The following is a 25747-nucleotide window of genomic DNA, read 5'->3' as shown; positions in this document are numbered from 1 at the left end:
AGGTAGTATAAATATTTCAGAAATTCTGTGAGAGTCCCTGTAAAGCAGAGAAATATGAAAATCAAGAACAGATACAAATGGAAATGTTTAGGGAAGAATTAAATATGAAAAATACAGAACAGATGGAAGAGGCACAAATCCGTAATCCACACAAATTTCTTTATTAAAACGACTCTTCAGTCCAATAAAACGCAGAAACAATAAGTTTGACTATACAGTCCACTAACGCGATTTCACCAGCACTGCGTTTTCGTTTAAACCACTTCATCAGATGGAGACAAATGCATACCTACACAAAAACCACTCCTTATATATTCATCAAAATAATTAAACAATTAGTTAATTAAAGGGAACAAGATACTTAAACATTTAAAGGGGTAAGACATAATGCATACAACACATACATTAAAATATATTGTAATGGATTCCCCCCACACTGACCTGATACATTAATGGATTAATAAATTAATATTATTATCAAAATTTAATAAAAACTTTATAATAACTTAATCTAATAAAACAAACTAAATTATTTAATACAACCAGCAAAAGCATTACAGCTTGTGGTATCCTATACTACCAACACTTTAATGTAAACTGATTTTAATACACATTTAAAATAAGATAAATATAGAAAAAAATAATAAATAAAAAACATAAAATGAAAACACTTAAAGCTTAGCTGATCTCAGCTTGAGTACAGGTGCTAAAGAGATGGCATAATTTAGACCTGGAGGTTTATTCGCCTCCAAGGAAAGCTGCCACAACAGCTCTTTATACTCAATCGAAGTTTCCCATAGCCCACCTCTTATATCCTTTTCCACTACTTCCAACACAAAGAAGCTAAATTTAGCTTCCTGGCAAATTAATTTATGTCGGTATAAAGCATTATTAGTACATTTTGTTTTTATCTCATAGTAATGCTCATAAATTCTATTTTGTAGCTTTCTTTCCGATTTCCCTATATAAAATGCATCACAATGATCACACAAACCTAAATAAACTATCCCAGAGGTGTGACAGTTCGCAAAATATTTGCTCTGGATCAGTCCATTATAATTAAATTAAATATGCCAAGATTAGAGGGAGATGAGGCTCAATTACTAACAGGATAGGAGGAGATGAGATAAAAATTGAGATGTATAACCAATCTTCAGGAAGGTCGCCAGGAATAGATGGTATTCCTGTGGAAGTTTGAAAGCTAGGAGGAAAAAAAATGATAAAGGTCTGAAAGGTTTTGTTTAACAGTATCTTAAGAGGAGGAGAAGTGCCACCATCCTGGTAGAAAGCAGTGGTAGCTGTAATATCTAAAGAGGGTAAGGATGCATCACATCCAGCTTCATACAGTTCCTTTTCAATACTAAACTGTGATTGTAGAGTGTTCATGTCTATAATGGCTAAAAAATGTCAAAAATAATGCCAAAACTGATAGATATGGAGCAGTGTGGTTTTGTGGAGGGGAGGCAAACATTTGGCAACATCAACAGAACATTGATGATCCACAGGGAAGCAGAATGTAAGAAAATAGCATTGTTGTTGTTGAGTCTTGATGCAGAGAAAGCTGGAACTTTATGAGATGGGCAATGGAAGTATTTACATTTCCTGAAAAAAATTATCAGGTTGATTAGGAGAATAAATGAGGGCTTATAGGTGAAAATTAAAGTGGGTGGGGTCCTCTATGATAATTTTTGTTTGAACAGAGGAACCAGACAGGGGTGTCCTCCTTTCCCGTATTTGTATTATTTGTCTGGGAAGGGAAGACCGCAAGAGTCAAGTGGGATACGGTGATTCTTCCAGTAGAACAGAGCAGACTGGGATTACCCAAGGGGATGATGATGAAACATGGGGAAAGCTCAAGAAACAAGGAGAGACTGGGATTTTGGATGCAGGTCTTTAAGGAGAATGACAATAATCATGTAGAATATTATATCCATAAAGTAGCAGAAAGTAGTCTAAGAAATAAACTAACATGGAAAATGAGAAAGGAGATTCTACCAATGGAAATGCAGACAATAGGCAAGAGGGGGCCAGAATTTATTGGAGAAAACTGGGAAAGGAACCAAAGTATTGGGAGCAAATAACATGAGGGAGAATTATGATAGAATGGGAAGATGCCAAGAATTTATTTGGACTGCAGGTTAGAGATTGCCTTACCTATCAGGGATTTACATTAGAGTATAGGCAAAGAGAAAGAAATAGTGGGGGTCCTAAATGAAAGACCAGGGTTGATACAATTGTTAATAGAATCTAGAACAGAAGCTGTCATTAAAAAGGAATAATTAGTAGAACATATATATGGTGGTGCTGCGGTTGCGTTGTTGCCTCACAGTAAGACGCTGTTTGTTCGATTCTCAGCTAGAGCGTCTTCTGCATGGAGACATGCATGAATGGGCATACCTTCGTTGAAGGTTGTGTGTCAGGGCTGGTAACTCGGCACGTAAAAATCAACTACCAATCATTAGCGGACCGGAGTTCCGCTGTGGCAACCCCTAACCGGGAAAAGCCGAAAGACACAACAAGTAGAGCATATAAAATATTGCATGATAACTGTAAGAATCAGAGGAGGTTAGGAAGGATTGAGAAGAGAGATTGGATAAGCTATTCACAAAGAAACAATAGGAGGATGCATATATGTCTCCCAAATATGCAACGAAATGTAGAAGATTTCGGATTTTTGCCTGAAAATCTTTACATAGATGTTTATATACCCCATGTACAGTACAGAGAATTTTTCCTCAGGTAGACAGTAAATGTTGGAGGTGTGAAGGGGAAGAAATGGGTAATTGGGAACATATTTTCTGGGAGTGTAGTGAGTTGGTGGACTTTAAGGATTCTCTGCGGGATACACTGTCAGAGATGCTGGGTGGGGAGATTGGTCTGATGAGGGAGAAGATTTTTCTGAGCTATGATATAGAATCAGAATTGCCTTGAACATAAGGCCTTGCTGTGTCTAATAATTGTGACTGCCAAAAAAGCAATTACTAGAAAATGGAAATCCAAATTTAAACCAATTATACTGAAAGTAGTGAATATATTAACAAAGATAAAACAACTGGACACGAGAGCTCTAGAAAAAGGTAGGAGGAAACTACATAGGAAAAAATCGGAATTGTGGGAACAATAAATGCAAGGGAGGAATGGAGTCTAAAAGGTGGCAGGACATAAATGAGCTACATAGTGTTTGAGTGAGAAAGACTGAGTAGATTATAACTGATGTATAATGTTTGCAACTGGGAATTTGCCAGTATGGTTTGTGATGTAAAATGCTTGCAACTAGGATTGTGTCAGTGTGGTTTGTTTTCATTTATTGAAATGTATGATTGCCTGTATAGTAAGTGATGGTTTAATAAAGACGTTTCTTGTTTAAAAAAGGCAGGAATTGAATAATTTATGTAATATTGCTTTGATTATATGATCTATAGCAGTATATGTGAAGTATAATGTTTGATAGTCGTATTACTTTTATATTAATGTAAAGGGGATAAAAGTGAATCCTTTCACAAATAACCCGTGACGCTCAGGATCAATGTTCATGTCTGTGAACAGAAACAAAAAGTTAATCTCTGCTAATTCCTCTCCATTTGCCATACTTGTACACTGGTTCTCCATTTTCTTCTACCTTTTGTTTTTCATTCTCTGCCATTGATTTGAATTTACTTTCGACTCGTCTTTGTTTTTGTTTGCCAGCCTCTCCGATTGCTGTAATGTTGGTTGTTCCAAAGGCAAATCTGTATCATTTCAGAATAAATACATTATTATTTCTTTCTGGTCTCTCAGTGTTGTTCCTGCTGATGTAATTTGGAACTTGGCCCATTTTGTGTATCCTTAGATAGGCTGTTTTATTAGGATACTCTGCATCATCCTGCAGCAACTTTTTATCTGTCTTCTGTTTCACTGTAGCCATTTTAGATTCCACATAGTGAACAACTTTATTAAAAGTTGATTTATAATGAAAAAAAACTTAAATTTCCAGTGATAGAACTACCAACTTGGATAGCTCACTTTTTAAAATACATCTATGATAGTTGCTTTCCTTCATAATCAACTGGGTAAGCTCCAAACCTGTTTTGTCAAACAGTTCAAGCAATTCTGAATGGAATGAGGAATGTCCCTCTACACCATGGGAGAATTTCTACAGACATAGTCCCTTAGGAACGTAGTGGCAGCTAATGCTCTCCCCCAAAAAATAATTATCCATCCATTTGCAGTGTTTTGTACTTTAACGCGATTTTGTCTAGTCGTTTGATTTGTTGTTCCACGGTAAAATGATCACCATTTAGTGCATTCACATTATCCTCATCACTTCTGTAATCATGATTGTCTAGCTTCTTCTTCATCTTCTTCTTTCAGCTTTTCCTGGTTAGGGGTCGCTACAGCGGATCACTTGTCCGCTCATGGTTGGCAGTGGAGTTTTACGGTGTAGAGTTGCCAGCCCAGTGCCCAACCTTCCACAGAAGGCACACACATGCACGCATGCATGCCTAGGACCAATTTAGTGTCCAATCCACCTACAGCATGTCTTTGGGATGTGGGAGGAAACCAGAGCACCCGGAGGAAACTCATCCGACTATCTACTGACATTTATTGTTTCAGTCCAGTCAGTTTGAGAACTCATCCAGTTTAGCTCCCATGAATTGTTGCCTCTGCTGTTACCCAACCGTGGGACCTGACTATTTCCTCTGTTTGTCTTTGCTACTTGTTTTACTTGATCCAGTACCTGGATTTTGTGCCATGGATTGTGTTAACTGCTGCACTAGCAAAGTTGAATTACCAGCAAGTGAAGATAAATTGAGATTCTGGGTGTCATTGAACAGTAAATCCTCAGACATATGTGCAGACGTAATGGAAACCACTTGTAAACTGTAATCAAAATATAAAATCTAAAATGTGTGGTGAAATTTATTATATGGCACCCATACTTTATGACCTGTTTTGTGTATGTGGTCCATTGCACATACCTTTGAGATCTGGAACTGGAATATAAATGGAACTTATTTTTCAATGTATACGCTTTGTCTCTTAGTACTGATTTGTCCAAAAAACAAAACAAACAAAATAAAAACATTCTAAACGTACTTTATGTTTACTTTTTCTTTTGTAAATTCTAGGAGACGTGGGATGAAATGCAGTAGTGCTGGTAACATGTTAGTGATCAGTCATAGCAGTAATGACAGAAATGTGGCTTAGTGCACATAAATGTCTTTGCAGTTATGCAACCATGTTATACAAAATTTCTGCCACGGGACGTCTGCTTTTGATAATGGTTACAAAACAAACTAAATTAAAATTGATTTGAGAGAATATAAAAATATATTCATAGTTTTAAATTTCATTCTGTAATGGTCCATTAATACAAGATAAAGTGTGTGTGTGTGTGTGTGTGTGTGTGTGTGTGTGTGTGTGTGTGTGTGTGTGTGTGTGTGTGTGTGTGTGCTGGAGAAGTTGATTAAAGAACTTGTTCTGCTGTTGCCCAGTAAGGATTCTGGGATAGCCTAGGATGAATCGGTGAAAGATGAACAGGAGAGATTATATGGGGATCTGCTTCCTGTGCGAGTTATATTCATAAGTGGCGTTGTATGTCTAGCTTGGTTTCATTTCTTTATGGTATAATATACAGGCATGTGAGAGTGATTGAGAGAGAGAGACTGCAAGCGTGGTGAGTGGAGATCTGTTGAGTAATGGCTAGTTTTCAAGTCACTGTGTAGTCCTTCCTGAAGAGGTTCTATTTATGGACACTTAGTATTGTTTGACTTGTTGAAGAACTTCAGTGAAATAAAGCTGATGAACCTAGGCAATGAGTTTATATTTTTTACTAGTACTGTTGTGTTTCTGCCTGCCATTTTTAGTTGTCAGGAGATTCTTTTGAATTTGGAGTAGCACGCTAATTATTTTATGGTGTTGAGTCAGTATCTAAATGTGATTTTCCTTCCTTCCAGAGTCTCTGTCATGATGCCTTTGTGCCAGAAGTCTCGCTATGCTTCTTATTTTGATGTTGCAGTGCTGCGATGTCTGCACCATCCTAACTGGTCTGAAGAAGGGACTCAGTGGGCACTTATGTATTACTTGCAGAGGCTACGACAAATGCTAGAAGAGAAGCCAGAAAAAACATTAGAGCCTGAGCCCAGCTTTCTGCAGAGACCCCGTAGTAGTTCAATGGTGGCAGCAGCACCTTCCCTAGTAAATACTCATAAAACACAGGTAAGGGAATTAAGGCTGTTTGGTTTCAGTAATGTATAGATAATGGTATTAGAACTACTGAGATGGAAGACAGAGTCATTAATTCATGCAGTCTTATCAGGCATCATGTTGTGTTTTTTGAAGTGTTTCTGTTGAATATAGTTGTCAACCTATGCAGTAAAAACTGCGCACAGTACTTGGCAATCATATGACAGCTGCAAATAGAAAAAGTGTAATGAACTTTATAATAATTCATCAATCCTCTTCCAAGTGCCACAATTCTTTTTAAAGCATGAATTGTTTTTATTGAAAAGAAAAGTCAGGTGTTTTACATGGGCATTTAACTTTTTTATGACTTGTATACATACATTTTTTGATTCATCTGCATTGCACTGTAGTCACTGCTTTTGCATCAGTTTGATTATGTAGACCTATAATAAGCATTCAAAGGCTTTAATACATAGTTATGTTAAGTACTGTCAGTGATCTAACATGCATAAGAATGACTAGATTTGAGCATTCAACTTTTAGTATATAGATTGATCTTATCTGTCAAGATCATACATGAGATATATTTGAACAGGTTACACAAGAAGTGGATAAACCTAACAACTTCTTTGTACCTTGGGAACATGCAAAAGATCCAAGTAGAAGAATAACCAGTCAACTCAGCTGAATCCAGTGAAGTAACAGTTCCAGAGTTTAATAAAACAGCATAAAAAAATGTTAAAAGCATCCAAGAAAAAGACAAGCGCTTTCACACCTACTCAGGTGCACTTCTTCAGATCTAATAAAACAGGCATATAATGCTGCTTAAATACACACAGTTTCAGGTCTACCACTTAGGGTCACGTGACCTAAGCAATCCTGCCAGGACAGCTCTTTTGAACGTGTACCTTTAACGCCCAGTGGGTGTGGCTTGAGCCTTTAAAACATGAAGTTATTGCTTTACAGGTCTAACAAATTCTCAGTGATAGAGGTCAAATATCAATGCAGTTGTGTTTGCCGTCATGTATGGTTCAAGATAAACAATTCTGATACCTTGTATGGTTTTGGAATTATTAGTACAAATATGAACAAGCAACATCTGACATCTAGAGGCGCAGTAGGAGGTAACTGCAGAAAAACCTGGAGGCGCACACGGCTGTAATGAGGAACATAATCATTTGGATGCTTCGCTCTGTCACTTTCTAATTCTAAAATCCACTTAGTTTCAATACATTCTGTTTTAGTGCTGACATCACCACCTCAAATACTGACATTAAAAAGTTGTAGCACAATAAACTTAAACTTAATAGTACTTCCAGCAACTAGAATGTGTTTTTACAGTGCATTTATTTTATCTTTTCTAGACACATGAACGTTTTCACATGCACAGTCTTTCAGTGCTCTGTTAGTTTTACCAACATAAAAACTTTTACAAACAGTGCAGCTTGCTAAATAAACTGGATTACAGCTTTGACAGTTTGCAAAGAAATTGAATTTGTAGACCTGCTTGGTCTCAGGATGTTCAAATAAATCAGTAGTTTCTATAAAAGTCTCTACAAGGAGGAGTTCCTATTCTATTAGTAATCCTTGGTTTCGTCTCAACAGGTTTATAGCACATCTTCCTCAAAGAAATATTGTTCTTAAAACAAAATATAGGAACCTCACCTAAAACAGTTTTGTTTCTATTATCACTTGTAAGAACATCCCAGTGTATTTTAATAGTATCACAGACAGAGCTAACATCATTTGAGAAGGTAATGCTCATTCTCAGAGTGTCTCCTTGTGACACCTTAGAACTATTAGCCTCTGGGTCTTGATGAGAGAAATATAGTTTGACCTGAGCATTCCTATTAGGTAGAGGCCCTTGTTGTGCTACATCTATCTCATACTGTTGGTAGCCTCTACTACTAAAGTCATCCGCCAGTTCATCAAACCAGATACCATACATTCATCATCTGCATTGAGCTTGGCATACCAGAGGAATTGTCCTTTCAAGACATTCTTGGGAATATGTTGTGGGAGCATGCTCTGCCTATGTAAAATACTACACTTTTTGCAAGATTTTGTGTACACTTGAGTGTCTAAACCATTCAGTTTCTTAATGATTATAATATCTAAAAACTCAATATTCTCAGCAGAGAACTTGGGGGTAAATCATAAGAACCTGGTTATCTGTTGCAGGTATTCAAAAAAATCATGTAGGATAGAAACAGAACCTGCTCATACAAAAATATATATCATCCACAGACCTGGTATAGTATGGAATATACTGTTTAAAAGGTTGCTCTCATTAAAGACATAGTGTCTCCCAGTAAGCTAGCACTAGGTTTGCATAGCTGTTGGCACAAGGTGTGCCCATCGCTACTCCTACACTTTGCTTTTATAGCTGATCATTAAAAGTGAAAACATTGTTGTTCAAAATCGAATCAAGAAGTACTCTAGTAAGATAAGTCCTGCAGTATAATCAGAATATTTAGACAGGAACAGAGTAACAAATTCGATCCCTGTTTCATTAGGTATGACTCTGAAAAGTGATACCACATCCATTATAACCAACAGAAAATTATCATTGCTGTTTGTACTGAACCACATAAAAAGATGGTAGAAAATGCTTAGTATCTCTAAGAACAGTGTTAATTTTATCAGATCTGATCTAATTCTAGTTGCAGTTGCTTTTCAACATAAATAGTTAAGGGCTCAGTTGCCCAACCACAGCCAGAGACAGTTGGCCTCATCTGAGGGTTTTTCAGGGATGTATGAATTTTGGGGAGTCCATGTAAAATAAGAATGGTAGGATATTCAATCAGAAAATATTCAAACAATTCCTTGGTAATGTTACATTCTATCAACAAATCATGTAGATTAGAGCAAATTCTTGATAACAACTTATCAACATCAGATTTAGATCTAACAGCATAGGTAAAACTATCAGATAGCATATTACACATGCTCTCAGTGTACTTAGAGGTGTCCATCACAACTGTGGCACCTCCTTTGTCAGTAGGTCTAATATGTACATGTTCCATTAAAGATAAATCCATAAGGGCCTTAAACTGTGTTTCAGTAAAGTTAAAAAAGTCTCTACGATGTTTACTTCGCAACAACTTACATACATCTTGCTCACAAAGTCTCAAAGTCTTAACCAGCGGTGGATTCACGGGGACAAACTGACTAGGGGTTTTATAGACATCACTCTGAACACTAGAGTTTAGGCCATACATCAGTTTCAAAGAAGTACTCCAGACAAATAGTTTTAAAATCAGTGATTACATCACACAAAGAAGAGCCTTTGGAAGGAATAAAAGAAGGGCCCTTGCTTAACACTTGTAGCTCATTTGTTAGAATAGTGGTGGATATGTTTTAGATTCATAGATTCATAGATTAGTACTAGGCTAACTGCACTTGCGAGCCATTTTAAGCCTAGACAATTATCCCCTGTGAGATTCAAACCCTGTACCTTGTGTTTGTAAGGCAAACACCTTAACCATTAGGCCATCCTCCCAACCCTCACAATTAAATCCGTGGATCTTTCTCCGTACAGCTGATCCAAGATCCAGCAGCCCAGCCGTCGATGTCATTTTTTGAACCTGCTTACCTCTGCTCTGTGAGCGATCTCTCTTCTCTTTGGCAGGTAAAGTATATAGTATAGTATAGTATAGGTGCATGTGTAAGAAATTATCCTTGCCAAGTAAATTATCAATTTTTGCTGACTAAATAATATTGGGTACATTTCCACTTGTCAGAGTTACTGCTGCTGGTAAACTCTCTTCTCCCAAAGTAGAACAAGAGGGACAGGGAGGGGGGAGCAAGTGGATCAGTTGCTGTAACTTGAATGTATGCATTCACAGAGCTCTCACCAGCATCTGAGTTCTCAGAAACACCAGGTGCAAAGCTAGCAGTATTCCTTTTATCATTGGAAACAGGTCGTTTAACAGAATCAGTCTTTGGTCATGCAAATATGCAACCATTTTGAAAATCTGAAAAAAATCTCATATCCACCACTATTCTAACAAATGAGCAACAGCAAGTGTTAAGTAAGGTGTGATGAAAGGAGATACTGCCAGCACAGATATCTGGAATTTTGTAAATAATTATGTGTCATTTGTGAATATCAACATGATTTATATAAGATGCTTGTGTTACAACTGTATTAGAACTGTATGTTTTTTTATATATATATATATATATATATATATATATATATATATATATATATATATATATATATATATATATGTATATATATATATATATATATATATATCTCATACTTGTTTGTACAGACACGTATGACTGTCCAGCAGTGTTGTTTTAAATATTTCCTGTGATTTTGAACTCTGATGTCACTGTGAATATATACTGAGTATTTTCTTGTTCTTTTATTATTTATTATTAAATATGTTTAAACTTTTCATTGTGGCTGATCTGTGTAGAGATATTCTTTGTCACTGCTGATGCTTGGAGCTTTTCTCCCCGGGATTCTACTGAAAATGGACATATATCCAGTTAGACTAGCCCGGTCAACAAATGTAAAATAAATTAAATACATAAATAAAGTTCTGAGATTACTTGCATATTTATTTGGTGACACTGTAGCCCACTCCTAATAGCCTTGCTGTTGGTCAAACTACCATGTGTGTGTGTGTGTGTCTGTGTGTGTGTGTATCTGTGTGTCTGTGTATCTGTGTGTGTCTGTGTGTGTGTGTGTGTGTGTGTGTGTGTGTGTGTGTGTGTGTGTGTGTGTGTGTGTGTGTGTGTGTGAGCTGCTTGGGCAGAGACGCAAAGCACTGGTTGGACAGAGAGAGTGCTGGAGGTCTTAGCTTGGTCACTCAGCTGAGATCTCAACTCTATAGCTGTGCCAGTGGGGAGTCTTACTGGGTATCTGGAGAAAGTTAGAGGAACCAGCCCCAGACTGACTGTTGTCTCTGTGTGTTCGTAAGAGAAATTGCACTTGATGCAAACAGCTGCATCTGGAAATACTGTGTGTGAACTTGCTATCCTCCCAGTGTACATCCCCCACTGGTGCCAGTGGTGAGGATTGATGCTCCTTGATTACTGCTGCAGTGGTGGGTCGTCACATATTTATTGGTGAGCGGTGGTGGGATATCCACATACTGGGATTCAGCGGTGTGGATATAGAACTCCTATAGCGTGTAAACAGTGGTCACTGAAGAAGGTGTTTGTACTCTCAAACAGCCACATGGTAGACATTCAGAGATTCATATCACAATCGTTTATTTATTTATTTATTTTGTTAGCTTTGTTAGTCAGGGAGAGCGGGCAAGGATGTCAGCAGAGGATTATGGCAAACTGTCAAGGAACCAGTTGGCTGAGATATGCCAAGACAAAGGACTGGTACATGCCAACCTGACTAAAGTAGAGATGATTGCAGCATTAGTCACAGCTGCATCACAGACCAGCAACCAAGAGGACAACCAGACTGGCCTTGGGGATGTACAACTCTCAGAAAATGGACAGTTCAACCTTTCCACAGAGGACTTAAAAATCCATCTGGAGTTAGAGACTTGAACTGAGGGCGAATGTTTGGAAATAGAATCATCAGAGAGACTGTGACATCTGGACTCCGAAGAAAATGAGAGACTGAGACGTTTGGCGACTGAAGAAAATGAGTGGCAGAGGCAACATGAAATTGAAATGCTGTCTCTTTGCCAGGGTCATGGAGGTAGCTGGGAAGGGAGTAACTGAACCCCAGAAGCAATAAAGGTCAGTAAATTTCTTCCACAATTTACAGAGGGTTATCATTTTGACAGTTTTGTTCATATATTTGAAAGGGTATGTAAACAGTATAATGTTGACCAAGGGCTCTGATTATGGTTCCTAAACCCCTTACTCCATGGTAAAGCCATAATTGCTATTTCTAAATTGTCTGATACTGATTGTTTAAATTCTAATACTGTTAAAAATTGTTTATTAGGGTGTTTTAAGTTAACACCTGAAGCTTATAGAAAGAAGTTTTATGAGCATAGATGCAAGGCAGATGAAAGTGTGTGTGAATATATTGCTGAGTTAAGCACTTATGTTCATAACTGGATGAGTGGGTGGCAGGCCACCACTTTTGAAGGGCTGGCAGTCCTTTTGATGAGGGAACAAGTCCATAGCACTTTGCCTGAGGACATGAGAATATGGTCAGCATATCTTGAATGTAATACCACAGATGAGTTGGGGAAAGAGGGAGAGCTATACCTAGCAAGCAGGACATCGCTGCAGAGGAAAGGGATACCCAGTGCTGCACATGAGTCTAGGGGAACCCATGGTGGGCAGCCTAAACTGCCCAACAGAGTCTGTCAGTAACAGGGGAAGCCACTAGTTCAGGTGCATGGACAGGATCAAGGGTTAAATGTTTTAAATGTAACCAGTGGGGCCATGTAGCATATTGATATCCATGGAGGCAAAGTGGGGAACAATAGGTGTGGGAGCCAGTAAGTGGGTATGTCAGAACGCCAGTAGTAAGTTGCCTGGAAACAGCAAGGGTACCAAACTACCACATGGGAAACAGGCCATTGCTAAGAGGGACACAGCCTCTGACTTAACCATTGTGAAGCCTGCAGTGGTTAACGAGGAGTAGTACTTGCTTGGGCAGTCTACTCCAATCAGAGCTTTAAGAGGGACCGCATTCCAGATACCTTTGGGTAGGGTTCACCTTGACTGGGATGATAGAGGAAAAGGAAGCAAGCAAGTAGGGGTGTTTGAGGATATCCCTGCAAATGTCGTAATAGGGAATGATTTTGATAATTCAGTACCTTGTGTGCATGCAGTTACGGGCAGTCACGCTTGGAGACAAGCATGTGGGTCTGGGAGCCTGGGGGAGACCCAGATGGCACACTTGAAGCTAGGACTAGTGAGGTGCTTACTTCAGAGAGGGAGCTACCCTGTAGCAGTGAAACTGAATGTTAGCCACAGCTGCTGGTGGGTACTGTTGTTCCCTTGAACAGAGTGACTGCAAGGGCAGAGGTGAGTAGTAGTACCCAGGCTGTATACTGGGACAAAGGGTCACTATATAGAGAGTGGACCCCTGAGGGGGCTAGAGGGTGAGAGAATTCAGCAGTTGGTAGTGCCCAGAGCCTACTGTGTGGCATTTTTAGCCGTAGCCCATAACATTCCCTTTGCAGGTCATCTAGGCATAAAACATACAAAAGAGACATATTATGCAGAACATTTATTGGCCTGGGATTTCTGGGGGATGTAACGGGGTACTGCAGGACCTGTGAGCAGTGCCAAAAATTAGGCAAGGCAGAAGACAAGGTAAAAGCTCCTTTGGTGCCTTTGCCTGTGATTGAGGAGCCATTTCAGAGGATAGCTATGGATATTGTGGGGCCTCTAAGTACCTCAGGTTCCACAAGGAAGAAGTATATCCTAGTGGCAGTAAGTTATGCTGCCAGATACCCTGAGGCAGTGGCTATATCCGCCATTGAGGGAGAGAAGGTGGCAAATGCTTTGGTAGAGATTTTCAGCAGGGTAGATTTCCAAAAAGAAATACTGACTGACAGAGGTGCCAATTTCATGTCAGACCTGGTGGCTTGTCTGTGGAAGCACTGTGGGGTGAAGCACCTAAATAACACCCCTACCATCCCCAGACTAATGGTCTGGTTGAGAGGTTAAACTCTACACTACTAAAGACCATGCTACGGGCATTTGCAGACCAGTTCAGCAGGGAGTGGGACAAATGTTTGCCCCATCTGTTTGCTTACAGAGAGGTGCCCCTGGAATCCACAGGTTTTTCACCCTTTGAGTTGTTGTATGAGCATAGGGTGAGGGGACCTCTAGATTTGATTCATGATGAGTGGAAGGGTGAGTGTGAATCCCACAAGGAGTCTGTTGTGGCTTAAGTCCTAAATCTTAGGACAAGGCTCAGGGAACTCATGTGCTTGGCCCAGGAGAACTTGTCAGAACGCCAACAGCAGAAAAAGGTCTGGTATGGCAGGAATGCTGAGCTAGAGAGTATGCTGTGGGTCAGCAGGTTATGGTTCTCATTCCTGTCTGACATAACAAGCTCCAAACTGCTTGGGAGGGACCATTCAAAGTGGTAAGGAATGTCAGTGATGTTAACTACATGGTAGATCTGCTAGGCAGGGGCACAAACTGTACCATGTTAACATGAAGAAACCTTACCATGATAGGGAGGCCCTGGTACTAGGTATTTGCAGTAGAAGGCAGGGGGAGTCTGAGGGGGGTCTAAGACTACAGGGAGCCAGCCAGCAAAATCCAAAATTACTGTGTGGAGACTAGAGTTGCAGGCGAACAATAGGACAGTGCAGCAGGGAAAGGGGTAATGTATTCCCAGATAGGCTCACTCCTCTCAATCAACATTTCTCAAGGGTCACTTGAAAAACTTGTTTGAGTCTTCGAGGGGGGAAGAAGTGTGATGAAAGGAGATACTGCCAGCACAGCTCTCTGGAATTTTGTAAATAATTATGTCATTTGTGAATATCAACATGATTCATATAAGATGTTTGTGTTACTATTGTGTGTTATGTGTATATCAGACTTGTTTGTACAGACATGTATGCTGAAAAAAGTTTTTCCAAAGTGCTTGAAATGTATTCACAGTGTGCCCTACTGGAATAGAACAGAAATGTACATGCACTATTGTAGCTGTTTAAATGTATATATTTTAACAGTGTAAACTGGAATACAGGAGGCTAACTTCAGAAAAATAACTGAAATTAAATTACTTTATAGTTAGGTCATAAAAAGATGGTAGCTTTCAGCTTCAGTGCAGCAGGAGACATATTGTCTGTGCTGAGTAGTTTTCTGTATAGTCTTTAAAGTGAAATGATTACTAGTTTTGTAATGTGAAGGAATGCAGTTGTTTTATGAGTTCAGCATCTGCCAAATATTTGAGGTCTGTGTATTTTCACAGGTACTGTAGATGCTAAGTACTGTCAGCTCCCAGCAGTCGGGAGTTTCATCTGGGATAGAGTCAGGTGACAAGAAATTATGTTATTGTGCAAGCTATCCCAGCAGTAATATTAGATATATTAATTTGAGAACTCTCTTAGAGAGAAAGAGCATTCTCTATTCTTTCTTCGACCTGACAAGAACCATTCATCACATCTGCCTTGCTCTGATGAAGTAAGTTTCTAGGCAACAGTACAATTCTCTTGGATATAGTCAGGAATATAGCAACTGTCTACATAGTTACAAACCGGATACTCCTGACAGTGATTGATATTCTCAATCGAACAGTCTAATCAATAAAAAAGGGTCTGTTGCCATGGATTTGAACTTTCCTACTGTCTCCGATACAAGCTTGGTGGATATGCGCATCCTGAGACAATGTAGAAATTGCCTCATGTTTACTGACAGCCAGTTAATTCTCAAACAAACTGATATGGTATGTGAGAGATGTATTTACACAACATCACTGGAGGCAAAGCTCTCACGTAAAAGTACTCCTAATGTCAGTAGTACATATGCTGCACCCATCACACACAATTCAAAGCAGACATATAAGCCCACATATTCTGAGACACTTACATGTAACCTTCCTAAACCACAAATACCTCCTAGACAAAGTACACATCAGAAATACCCTCAGCAGCCCAAAATGCACTCTTTCAAAACAACACCCACATCAACACATAGAGCTACATCTCATGGAGCCTCTACCTCTAATCCCATAAGGCAAGTTACCACACAAGCCATCATTCAAGTCATTGGGGACTTCGTTGTGAGACACACTGATGTCCCTCTCACCAGGCTGAATGAGGAGAAAGTTACGGTCAGTTGCTTATCAGGGGCTAGGATCCGCCACATTATGCATGCACCCAGGTCATTGGACCACAGTTACCAATATGACTCAGTCATAGTCCATGTGGGAGTAAATGACTTGAGACATACCTCCCTGGACTTTATGAAGAGAGACATCATAGAGTTCTCGAAATGTGCGTCTCAGGCTGGTATGAGCTTAGCATTGAGTAGCTTTTTATCTTCTCCAAGGATGATGCCACAATATGAACAAAAGATGACTGACTTTAATAATTGGCTTAGTTTCTGGTGTCATTCTAAGGGTGTACAGTATTTGTCAGCATGGAAGGAGATGGTCAACAGACTACGCTGCTTTTCCAGAAATGGTCTGCACTTCTTCCCTCTAGGCTTTCGAATATTAGCTATAACACTGTCTTCCACCATAGTGCCTTTTTTAGGCAATGCCAAACTGAAAGTGCTTCCAGCATAACAAATCAAAACCAAGAAAATCTAAAGATATTACTACTCAGTGCTAGGAGCCTAAACAAAAAACTCCACTCCCTGGAAGGTCTCTTTACCCTAGAGAATGCTGATGTCTGTGCAGTCTCTGAGACATGGTTTAAAGCCACAGACAGCACACCAAGGTTATAATGCCTTCCACACAGTTAGACCAGCTACTTCACAGGCAGGGAGTAAAGGTGGTGGTGTCTCTATTTACATCAAAAATAAATATACTTCAAGGCTGTCACACAGGACAATACACTTGAGCTGCTCCATGTTCATATCAACACAGGTAAACTCCAATGCCACTTCCTTGCAAGCTATAGCCTGCCCTATGACCCAGGAAACCCATACCATGTATTTAAACTTATTAGAAACACTAACCTTCCAACTCAATACCATATTCATGGGTGACTTTAATTATCCCACTATTAACTGGGATTCCTATACAACATCAAACGTACATGCACAGAAATTCCAGGATTTTGTAAACACAAACTCCCTGGACCAAATAGTCAATACACTAACCAGGGGTGCAGCCATACTGGATCTGGTCCTCACTAATATGGGAGAGTGCTGCACACCCCCTACTGTAATTCCTTCTTGGTAAGGTTAGACCACAAAATGGTCTTCTTTGAAGTAAAAATAAAACCTGGACCCCAACTAAACTGGGAATATTCAGGAACTATTCTAAGGCTAACCTCCTGCTATTAAGTGAGAACCTGACAAAATGTCAAGCCTCTATAAACCTTGAGAACACTTCTGTGTATGTAGAACTGTTCACAGAAACCCTGTACAAGCATGTTAATAGCTGCATAGAGGCAGCTGTACCCACTAGGAAGAAGTACAGAACTAACTCAAAAAACAAACCACCCTGGTGGAATCACAAAATCAGTCAGATGTATAACAGGAGGAAGCAAATCATGGCAAAAATTAGGAGGTGCAGCACCCAGTAGGATAAAAGCACTCTCATCAAACTAAACAAACAACTCAGAGGATGAATAAAGTCTGCCAAAGCCAAATTTGAGGTAAGTTTGGCCTCCCAGGTCAAGAACAACCACAAAACATTCTTTAGCTATGTCCGCAACCTCAAAGGCAATACACAATTGTTTGCAGAGCTCATTGTAAATGGAGCCACCTGTACTGAGCCAAAAGATATAGTAAACCTCCTGGCTGATAAATTCAGGTCCACCCCCCCCCCCCCAACCTTCCCTCAGGAAATGTCATCTAATATAAGTCCCCCTACTAGGTAACAGGTCCTTAATGCTCTCTCTAAGACCAAGAACACTGCATCAATGGGCCCAGACAATATCCCAGGATGCTTTCTAATTAGCATGAAACTTGACCTGTCAGGGCCTCTGGAATTACTATTTAACTGTAGCCTCCAAACCGGCTTCATGCCTCATGAATGGAGTAAGGTAACAGTCATCCCTTTGCACAAAGGTGGGCCATCTACAGACCCTGGAAACTACAGATCCATAAGTGTCACTAGTCTTGTATGTAAAGCCATGGAACAAATTATCATGGAGATGATCAATAGAGATATAGTAAACCTCCAGACACTTGACCCAACCCAGTTTGGTTTTGTCAAGGTCAGGTCATGCCTACTCAACCTGGTGGATTTCTTTGAGAAGGTCACCAAAGCAATGGATGAGGCTAAAATTGTTCTCACTGCCTACCTTGACCTGGCCAAGGCATTTGACACAATACCCCACTCAGGTATTGTTGACAAACTCAAGACGTTAGGTACAAACCCGTATCTCACCCGGTGGATAGCCAACTGGCTCACAGACAGAACCCAGGAAGTTAGAATTGGGGAATCCACCTCTACAAAGAGCCCAGTCACAAGTGGAATCCCTCAGGGATCAGTCCTTGGACCGCTCCTTTTTGACATTTACTTCTCAGAAGTCAAGGCCAATGTCAGTGGTCTCTGGCTGACTAAATTTGCAGATGATTTCAAATTAGGAGCTGTCATTGAATCTCATACTGACACAAATGTTCTCCATTAGGGGCTGACACAGACAAACAACTGGTGTTAGAACCATGGACTAAAACTGAATGCCAAGAAATGCATAATAATATCCTTTGGGAAGTCATCCATCCCTGATATCTGTCATATTGACAACACACCCCTTAGAATTTTGCCAGTAGTCAGGGATGTAGGGACACACATAGATAGTAATCTAGCCTTTGATCAGGTGTCTACAGTGGTGAGGAAATCATTCTGTGTTGTGCAACTTATATGCAAAGATATAGCATCTAAGTCCAAGGAAGTCATTGTTCTACTGTATTTGGCGTTCATCAGATCTATCACTGAGTACAATGCCCCCTTTGGTATGTACCTAACCAGGCTTATCCAACAACTGGAACATCTACAGAGGTTCCTCACTAAAAGAATACAGGGCATAAGTAATATGTCCTATGCTGACCACCTCAAGGCCCTATCCCTGTATTATGTTTCCTACAGGCTTTTGAAGGGATATCTATGCCTGGCATACAGGACATTGTCAGACCACACTCTGATGGACCTCCTGCATATCCACAAAATAAACAGAACTAGAATTACCCTTTCTAAAGATTTAAACCTTGCCTGTGATATAAGTAGGACCTGCTGGAGAGATAGGTATGTATCCCAGAGATTAATCCGTCTATGGAACAGGCTCCCCATCCATGTGAAGCAGAGTTCCTCCGTAAACCAATTTAAGTGCAATTTGGATAACTGGATGGGAAACCGGAAATTCATCCCTGGTTTGGGACCTATGTCTCTAATGCAAACAGGTAACCTATAAATGGTTCATCTCTTAGGCCCATGCTTACACTTATCAAGGGTGTCATAACTTGTCAGAGATTTGGGACGCATGTCTAGACTTAAAAAGGTCCTTGTGGTCATTAGCCTAGTGAACACCTGTGAACCTATAAAGCTAAGTTTAGATATTTTCTTTATTTATTTGAGACTGTCCTGCAATGTTGTAAATATTTCGTATGATTTTGAACTCTGATATCACTGTGAATATATACTGGATATTTTCTTTTTCTTTTATTATTTATTATTAAATACATTTAAACCTTTCATTGTGGCTGGTCTGTGTAGATAAATTTAAGTTCTGAGAGCACTTGCATATTTATTTGGTGACACTCTGTAGGCTGCCCCTAATAGCTTTGCTCTTGGTCAAACTACCATTTGTATTAGTGGTAACATTACACAGTAAGATTGGATACCCTGTGTTAAGGGCCTTAAAATAGCTGATAAGGAGCTGGCTGGTGGCAGTGATAACTACCTTATAGTTTGAACTTAAGGGGCCATAGCTAGTAAACCTCTGCCAGCCTTTCCCAAGTATGTGTGTGTATAAATCAAACCTCAAAGAGTGTGTGTCAGCTACTTTGGCAGGGACACAAAGTACTGCTTGGACAGAGAGAGTGCTGGAGGTCGTAGCTTGGTCACTCAGCTGAGATTTCAACTCTATAGCTGTGGCAGTGAGGAGTGTTGTTGGGGATCTGAAGAAAGGTAGAGGAACCAGCCCCAGACTGACTGTGTCTCTGTGTGCTCTTAAGGGAAATTGAACTTGATGCAGAGAGCTTCATCTGGAAGTACTGTGTGTTTACTTGCTATCCTCCCAATGTATGTCCACCACAAGTGCCAGTGGTGAGGATTGAGGCTCCTTGATTACTGGTCCACAGGTGGGTCATCGCACAAGGGCCCTACTTTTATTCCTTCTAAAGGCTGTTTGTGTGATGTGCTCACTGAGTTGAGACCGTTTGTTTGGAGTATGTCTTTGAAACTGATGTATGGCCTAAACTCCAGTGCTCTAGGTGATGTCTATAAGAGACCTAGTCAGTTTGTCCCGGTGAATCCACCATTGATTGAGGCTTTTTTGAAACTTTAGGTTCATACGTTGGCACTAGGCTTTGTGAATAAGATATTTATGTAAGTTGTTGCAAAGTAAACATCGTAGAGACTTTTTTAACTTTACTGAAACACAGTTTAAGGCCCTTATGGATTTAATGTTGATGGAACATGTATATATTAGACCTACTGACAAAGGGGGTGCCATAGTTGTGATGGACACCTGTAGATACATTGAGAGCATGTGTAATATGCTATCTGATAATTTTACCTATGCTGTTTGCTCTAAATCTGATGTTGATAAGTTGTTATCAAGAATTTGCTCTAATCTACGTGATTTGTTGATGGAATGTAACATTACCAAGGAATTGTTTGTTTATTTTGATCGAATATCCTGCCATTCCTATGTTACATGGATTCCCCAAAATTCATGAATCCCTGTAAAACCCTCTGATGATTCCAGTTGTCTCTGGTTGTGGATGTGAGATACTAAGCATTTCCTAACATCCTTATTTGAGTGGTTCATTACCAACAGCAGTGATAATTTTCTGTTGGTTATAATGGATGTGGTATCACTTTCAGAGTTATAGCTAATGAAACAGGGATGGAATTTGAATCTGTTCCTGTCTAAATATTCTGACTACACTGCAGGACTTCTTTATCTTATTAGGGTAGTTCTTGATTTGATTTTGAATAACAATATTTTCACTTTTAATGACCGGCTATACAAGCAGAGGGTGGGCGTAGGGATGGGCACACCTTGTGCCAATAGCTATACAAACCATTGCTAGCTTATTGGGAGACACTGTATGTCTTTAATGAGAGCAGACTTTTTAAACAGTTTATTCCATACTATGCCAGGTCTGTGGATGATATATTTTTGCATGGGCAGGTTTTTGTCGAATAACTGCAACAGACAACCAAGTTCTTATGATTTACCCCTAAGTTCTCTGCTGAGAATATTGAGTTTTTAGATGTTAAAATCATTAAGGAACTGGATGGTTTAGACACCTGAGTGCCCAAAAAATCTTGCAAAAAAATGTAGCGATTTTAGATAGGCAGAGTATGCACCCACAACATATTCCCAGGAATGTCTTGAAAGAACAATTCCTCAGGTATGACACGCACAGTGCAGATGATAAATGTATGGTATCTGCTTTTGATGAGCTGGTGAATGATTTTAGTAGTAGAGGCTACCAACAGCATGATGTAGATGTAGCATGACAAGGGTGCTATCTGATAGGAAAGCTCAGGCCAGACCATATTTCTCTCATCAAGACCCAGTGGCTAAGAGCTCTAGGGTGTCACAAGGAGATACTCTGAGAATGAGCATCATTTTCTCAAATAATGTTAGCTCTGTCTGTGATATTAAAAAACACATGTTCTTACAAATGATAATAGAAACAAAACTATTTTAGGTGAGGTTCCTAAATTTTGTTTTAAGAAACAGTATCTCTCTGAAGAAGATGTTGTGCTAATAACCTGTTCAGAAGAAACCAAGGTTTACTAATAGGACAGGAACTCATCCTTATAGAGACTGTAATATGTGTCAGTTGTTTGAAACTGATGATAGATTTGAGCGTCCTTCGAACAAGCAGGTTTCTAAATTCAATTTCTTTGCAAATTATAAGAACTGTAATATTGTTTATTTAGTAAACTTCAATGTTTGTAAAAGTTTTTATGTTGGTAAAAATAACAGAGCATTGAAAGACCGTGTATGTGAATACATTTATGATGTGTCTAGAAAAGATGAACGAAATGAAGTGTCAAAACATATTCTAGTTGTTAGAAGTACTCATAGGTTTAAGTTTATTGTGCTACAACTTTTTAATATCAGTATTAGAGGTGGTTATGTCAGCATGGTCAACAGACCACGATGCTTTGCCAGAGATGGCCTGCACCTGTCACCCCTGGGATTCCGGATACTGGCCAAGGCTCTTGCGACCCTTATAGTGCCTTTTTTAGGCAAGGTTCAAATGCTAAATTCACCACCGTAACCGGTACAAGCAAGCAAAATCTGAGGGTAATGCTACTCAATGCTAGAAGTCTAAACCTCAAAATGCACTCACTTGAGGCACTCCTTAAAATGGAGAACATCAACATCTATGTAGTGACAGAGACCTGGTTCAAGGCTCCAGAGAGCACCCCTGCATTACTAGGCTGTAATTCATACCACACCTTTCGGCCACCTAACCTGGACCGAAACACTAAAGGCGGAGGTGTGTCCATTTTCATTAAGGATATCCACACCTCCAGGCTAATTGCTCAACATAATGCATCCGAAATTATCCAAGTGCAACTGATACTGGACAAGACTGCAGTCCAGGTTGTAGCTTGTTACAGATCCCCCTCACCATGCCCCAGGGTTTCCACTCTTCATTTCTTAAAGATACTGGAAAATGTTAAGGTACAACCCAATACCTTAATTATTTGCAATTTCAACTACCCCACCATCAACTGGGAAAACTACTGATGTACCAACTCATTCGCTTAACGTTTTCTGGAATTCTTAAATTCCAATGCCTTGGATCAGCTTGTCCACACCCCCACCAGGGGCAACAATATCCTGGACCTGGCCATTACCAGTATAGGTAATCGATGTTCCATGCCTTAGGTCAAATCCTCGCTGGTCAGATCCAACCACAAGCTAATCAACCTAGACATCCATATCTCACCCCCACCCCCCATTAAGGAAACCACCATCAAAAACTACTCCAAAACCAACTTTATGCTTCTTAAGACAGAAGTGGTAAACTTCACGACACCCATGTAGACAGAAAATAGAGGTACGACTGCTGAATCTTACACAAATGCACTGTATAAGCACATACACGAGTGCATGGATTGTGCCAACCCCAACAGAACCAAGACACTATCCTCCAAAAAAGGAAGCCAATCTGGTGGTCCCTTGCCTTAAACAAACTCTACAACAGAAGGAAGACGCTGTTGCAAAAAAGAGTAAAATCCCAAGATTGGAGGAACTCCCTGGTCATTCTTCGCAAGAAGATGAGATCCCTCATAAAATCCATCAAAGCAAGTTATGAAAATAAAATCGCCACTGATTCCAAGACAACCACAAAGCATTCTACAGCTATGTCAAGAATCTCTAGGCAACACTCAGATCTGCTTTGAGCTATAGCACAATGGCACTAAATATACAGAACCAACCGATATTGCCAACATCCTGGTAGATAGGTTCAATACTAACTTTATCCCCCTCTCACCCTCCAAAGGGCTCATCTTAATCCTGGAAGAATGCAAAGCCCCTGTAATCACGGATGAACAAGTAAAGACCGCACTCTCCAAAGCCAAGAACACAGCACCCATGGGACCAGACAACATCCCAGGCTGCATACTGCACAAACTACAGAATGAACTGGCACCCCACCTAAGTACCATGTTCAATCATAGCCTCACCTCAGGCTATGTGCCTACTGAATTGCGCACAGCGACTGTTATCCCACTCCATAAAGGGGGTGCCACCAAGGACCCTGGGAAACTACTGCCCCATTAGCCTGACGAGCTTGGTCTGCAAGGCCATGGAACGTATCATCTTGGAGCTTATAAACAAAGACATAGGTAACCTCCAAACCCTGAACCCCACTCAGTTTGGGTTTGTAAAAGGTAGATCATGTCTACTAAACCTGACTGACTTCTTTGAAGCAGTCACTAGAGCTGTAGACGAGGGCAAGGAGGTGTACACAGCCTATCTTGACCTCGCCAAGGCTTTTGATACCATCCCTCACTCTGGAATTATAGATAAACTCACTAAACTGGGCATAAATCCCTATGTCACAAGATGGGTGGCCAACTGGCTCACTGACAGAACCTACACAGTAAAAGTAGCCAACTCCAAGTTCGACTTCAGACCAGTGACAAGTGGAGTACCACGGGGTTTGGTCCTGGGTCCTCTCCTGTTTGGCATCTACTTCTCTGAAGTCCAGGCCAACAAAGAAGGTCTTTGGCTAACAAAATTCGCAGATGACTGCAAACTGGGAGCCATAATAAAATCACCTAATGATGTAGACATTCTACAAAAGGGCCTCAAAGAGATAGATGCTTGGTAGCAAAGTCGTGGCCTCAAGCTCAATGCCAAGAAGTGCATTGTCATCCCCTTTGGGAAAAACTCTGTACCCATGAACTACCACATAGGCGCTAGCTCACTAAACACTGAAAGTGTGATAAGAGACCTTGGGACACAGGTGGATAGTAGTCTCTTTTGATAACCATGTCGCCACAGTAGTCTGCAAATCCTTCTACATGGTACACCTCATCACAAAGGGGTTCTCCTCTAGAAAAAAGGAGGTCATTGTTCCTCTCTACCCATCCCTCGTCAGACCCATTGTAGATACAATGCCCCATTTGGCATGTATCTCACAAGACACCTACAACAATTGGAAAGGCCACAGAAATACCTCACTAAGAGGATTAGTGGCCTCAAACAGATGCCATATGCAGACCATCTCAAAAAACTCCAGCTCTACTCTGTCGCATATCGCCTACTCAGAGGCAATCTCTGCCTAACATACAAAGCTATGTCAAACCAAGAGCTGTTGGACATGCGCCCAGTCTCCCCGAACCACAAGCTCCAGGGACCTAAACCTTGTCACCACAATAAACAGAACATGCTGAGTGATAGATACCTATTCCAGAGACTTCCCATACTCCTCATTGGCCCTCTTTAAGAAAAACCTTGATGACTGGATGGGAAATAGAAAGTTCACCCCGGGGATCACTTCTGCAGCACTGCTTGACAGGGGCACAGGAAAATAATTTTCATGGGTGGTGAAAGCCAGGGAACCTTTTTGGCTAGGCTTATGTAGGCTCCAGGGCCGATAGCCTAGTACCTACCTATGAACCTAAAATAGAATGTTTTGAAACTAAATGGATTTTAGAATTACAAAGTGAGAGAGGGGAAGGTAAATGATTATGTTCCTTTAAAAAACATTGCTTAGGTCATGTGACCTTATGTGGTAGACCTGAAACTGTGTGTATTTAAGCAGCATTCGATGCCTGTTTTATTAGATCTGAAGAAGCACCTAGATAGATGTGAAAGCACTTTTACATTGGATGTTTTTAACATTTTTTATGCTGTTTTATTAAACTATGGAACTGCTACTTCATTGGATTCAGCTGTGTTGACTGGCTATTCTTCTGCTTTGGTTGTTTGAATTGGGTTTAACCAGTCTTCATCCGCTTGCCCTGGTTTGCCTTTCTTCAACATGAAAAAGGTCTTTCATTTGTTTGCTAAAACCTTGCAGAATGACATGGTATATATCAGGAACAGTAATACCATTAAGTCCAGCAAATGTAATGGTATTATCTGTTGATAGCTACATTTACAAAATGTCCATTACATGAATGAAAAAGAGAGGATGCAGGACAGAACTTACTTGTGATTAGGAAATGAAGATATGTGCATTATATTCACCTCTTTCCATTTCAGTGTTAAGATTCATGTCATATGGCCTTGCTTTTTAAGTAGTGGAGGAAGAATATGAGTGTTGGAAAATGTAAACATTTTTAATA

The 25747-nt window shown here is 40.0% G+C and overlaps 1 protein-coding gene across 1 annotated transcript in view; it reads left to right on the top strand.

The window, feature by feature from the left end:
• Nucleotides 1-25747, top strand: part of UNC80 (unc-80 homolog, NALCN channel complex subunit) — a 5631640-nt gene that overhangs the window by 695439 nt on the left and 4910454 nt on the right. The window contains exon 8 of the mRNA XM_044060513.1: nucleotides 5937-6198. Coding sequence (XP_043916448.1) covers nucleotides 5937-6198 — 262 coding nt within the window. The remainder of the gene's footprint in view (nucleotides 1-5936; nucleotides 6199-25747) is intronic.

This window comes from Protopterus annectens, chromosome 2.part0, assembly GCF_019279795.1.
Source record: "Protopterus annectens isolate FY-2018-M chromosome 2.part0, PAN1.0, whole genome shotgun sequence".
NCBI lineage: Eukaryota > Metazoa > Chordata > Ceratodontiformes > Protopteridae > Protopterus > Protopterus annectens.
This window is presented reverse-complemented; position numbering and strand designations above follow the sequence as displayed.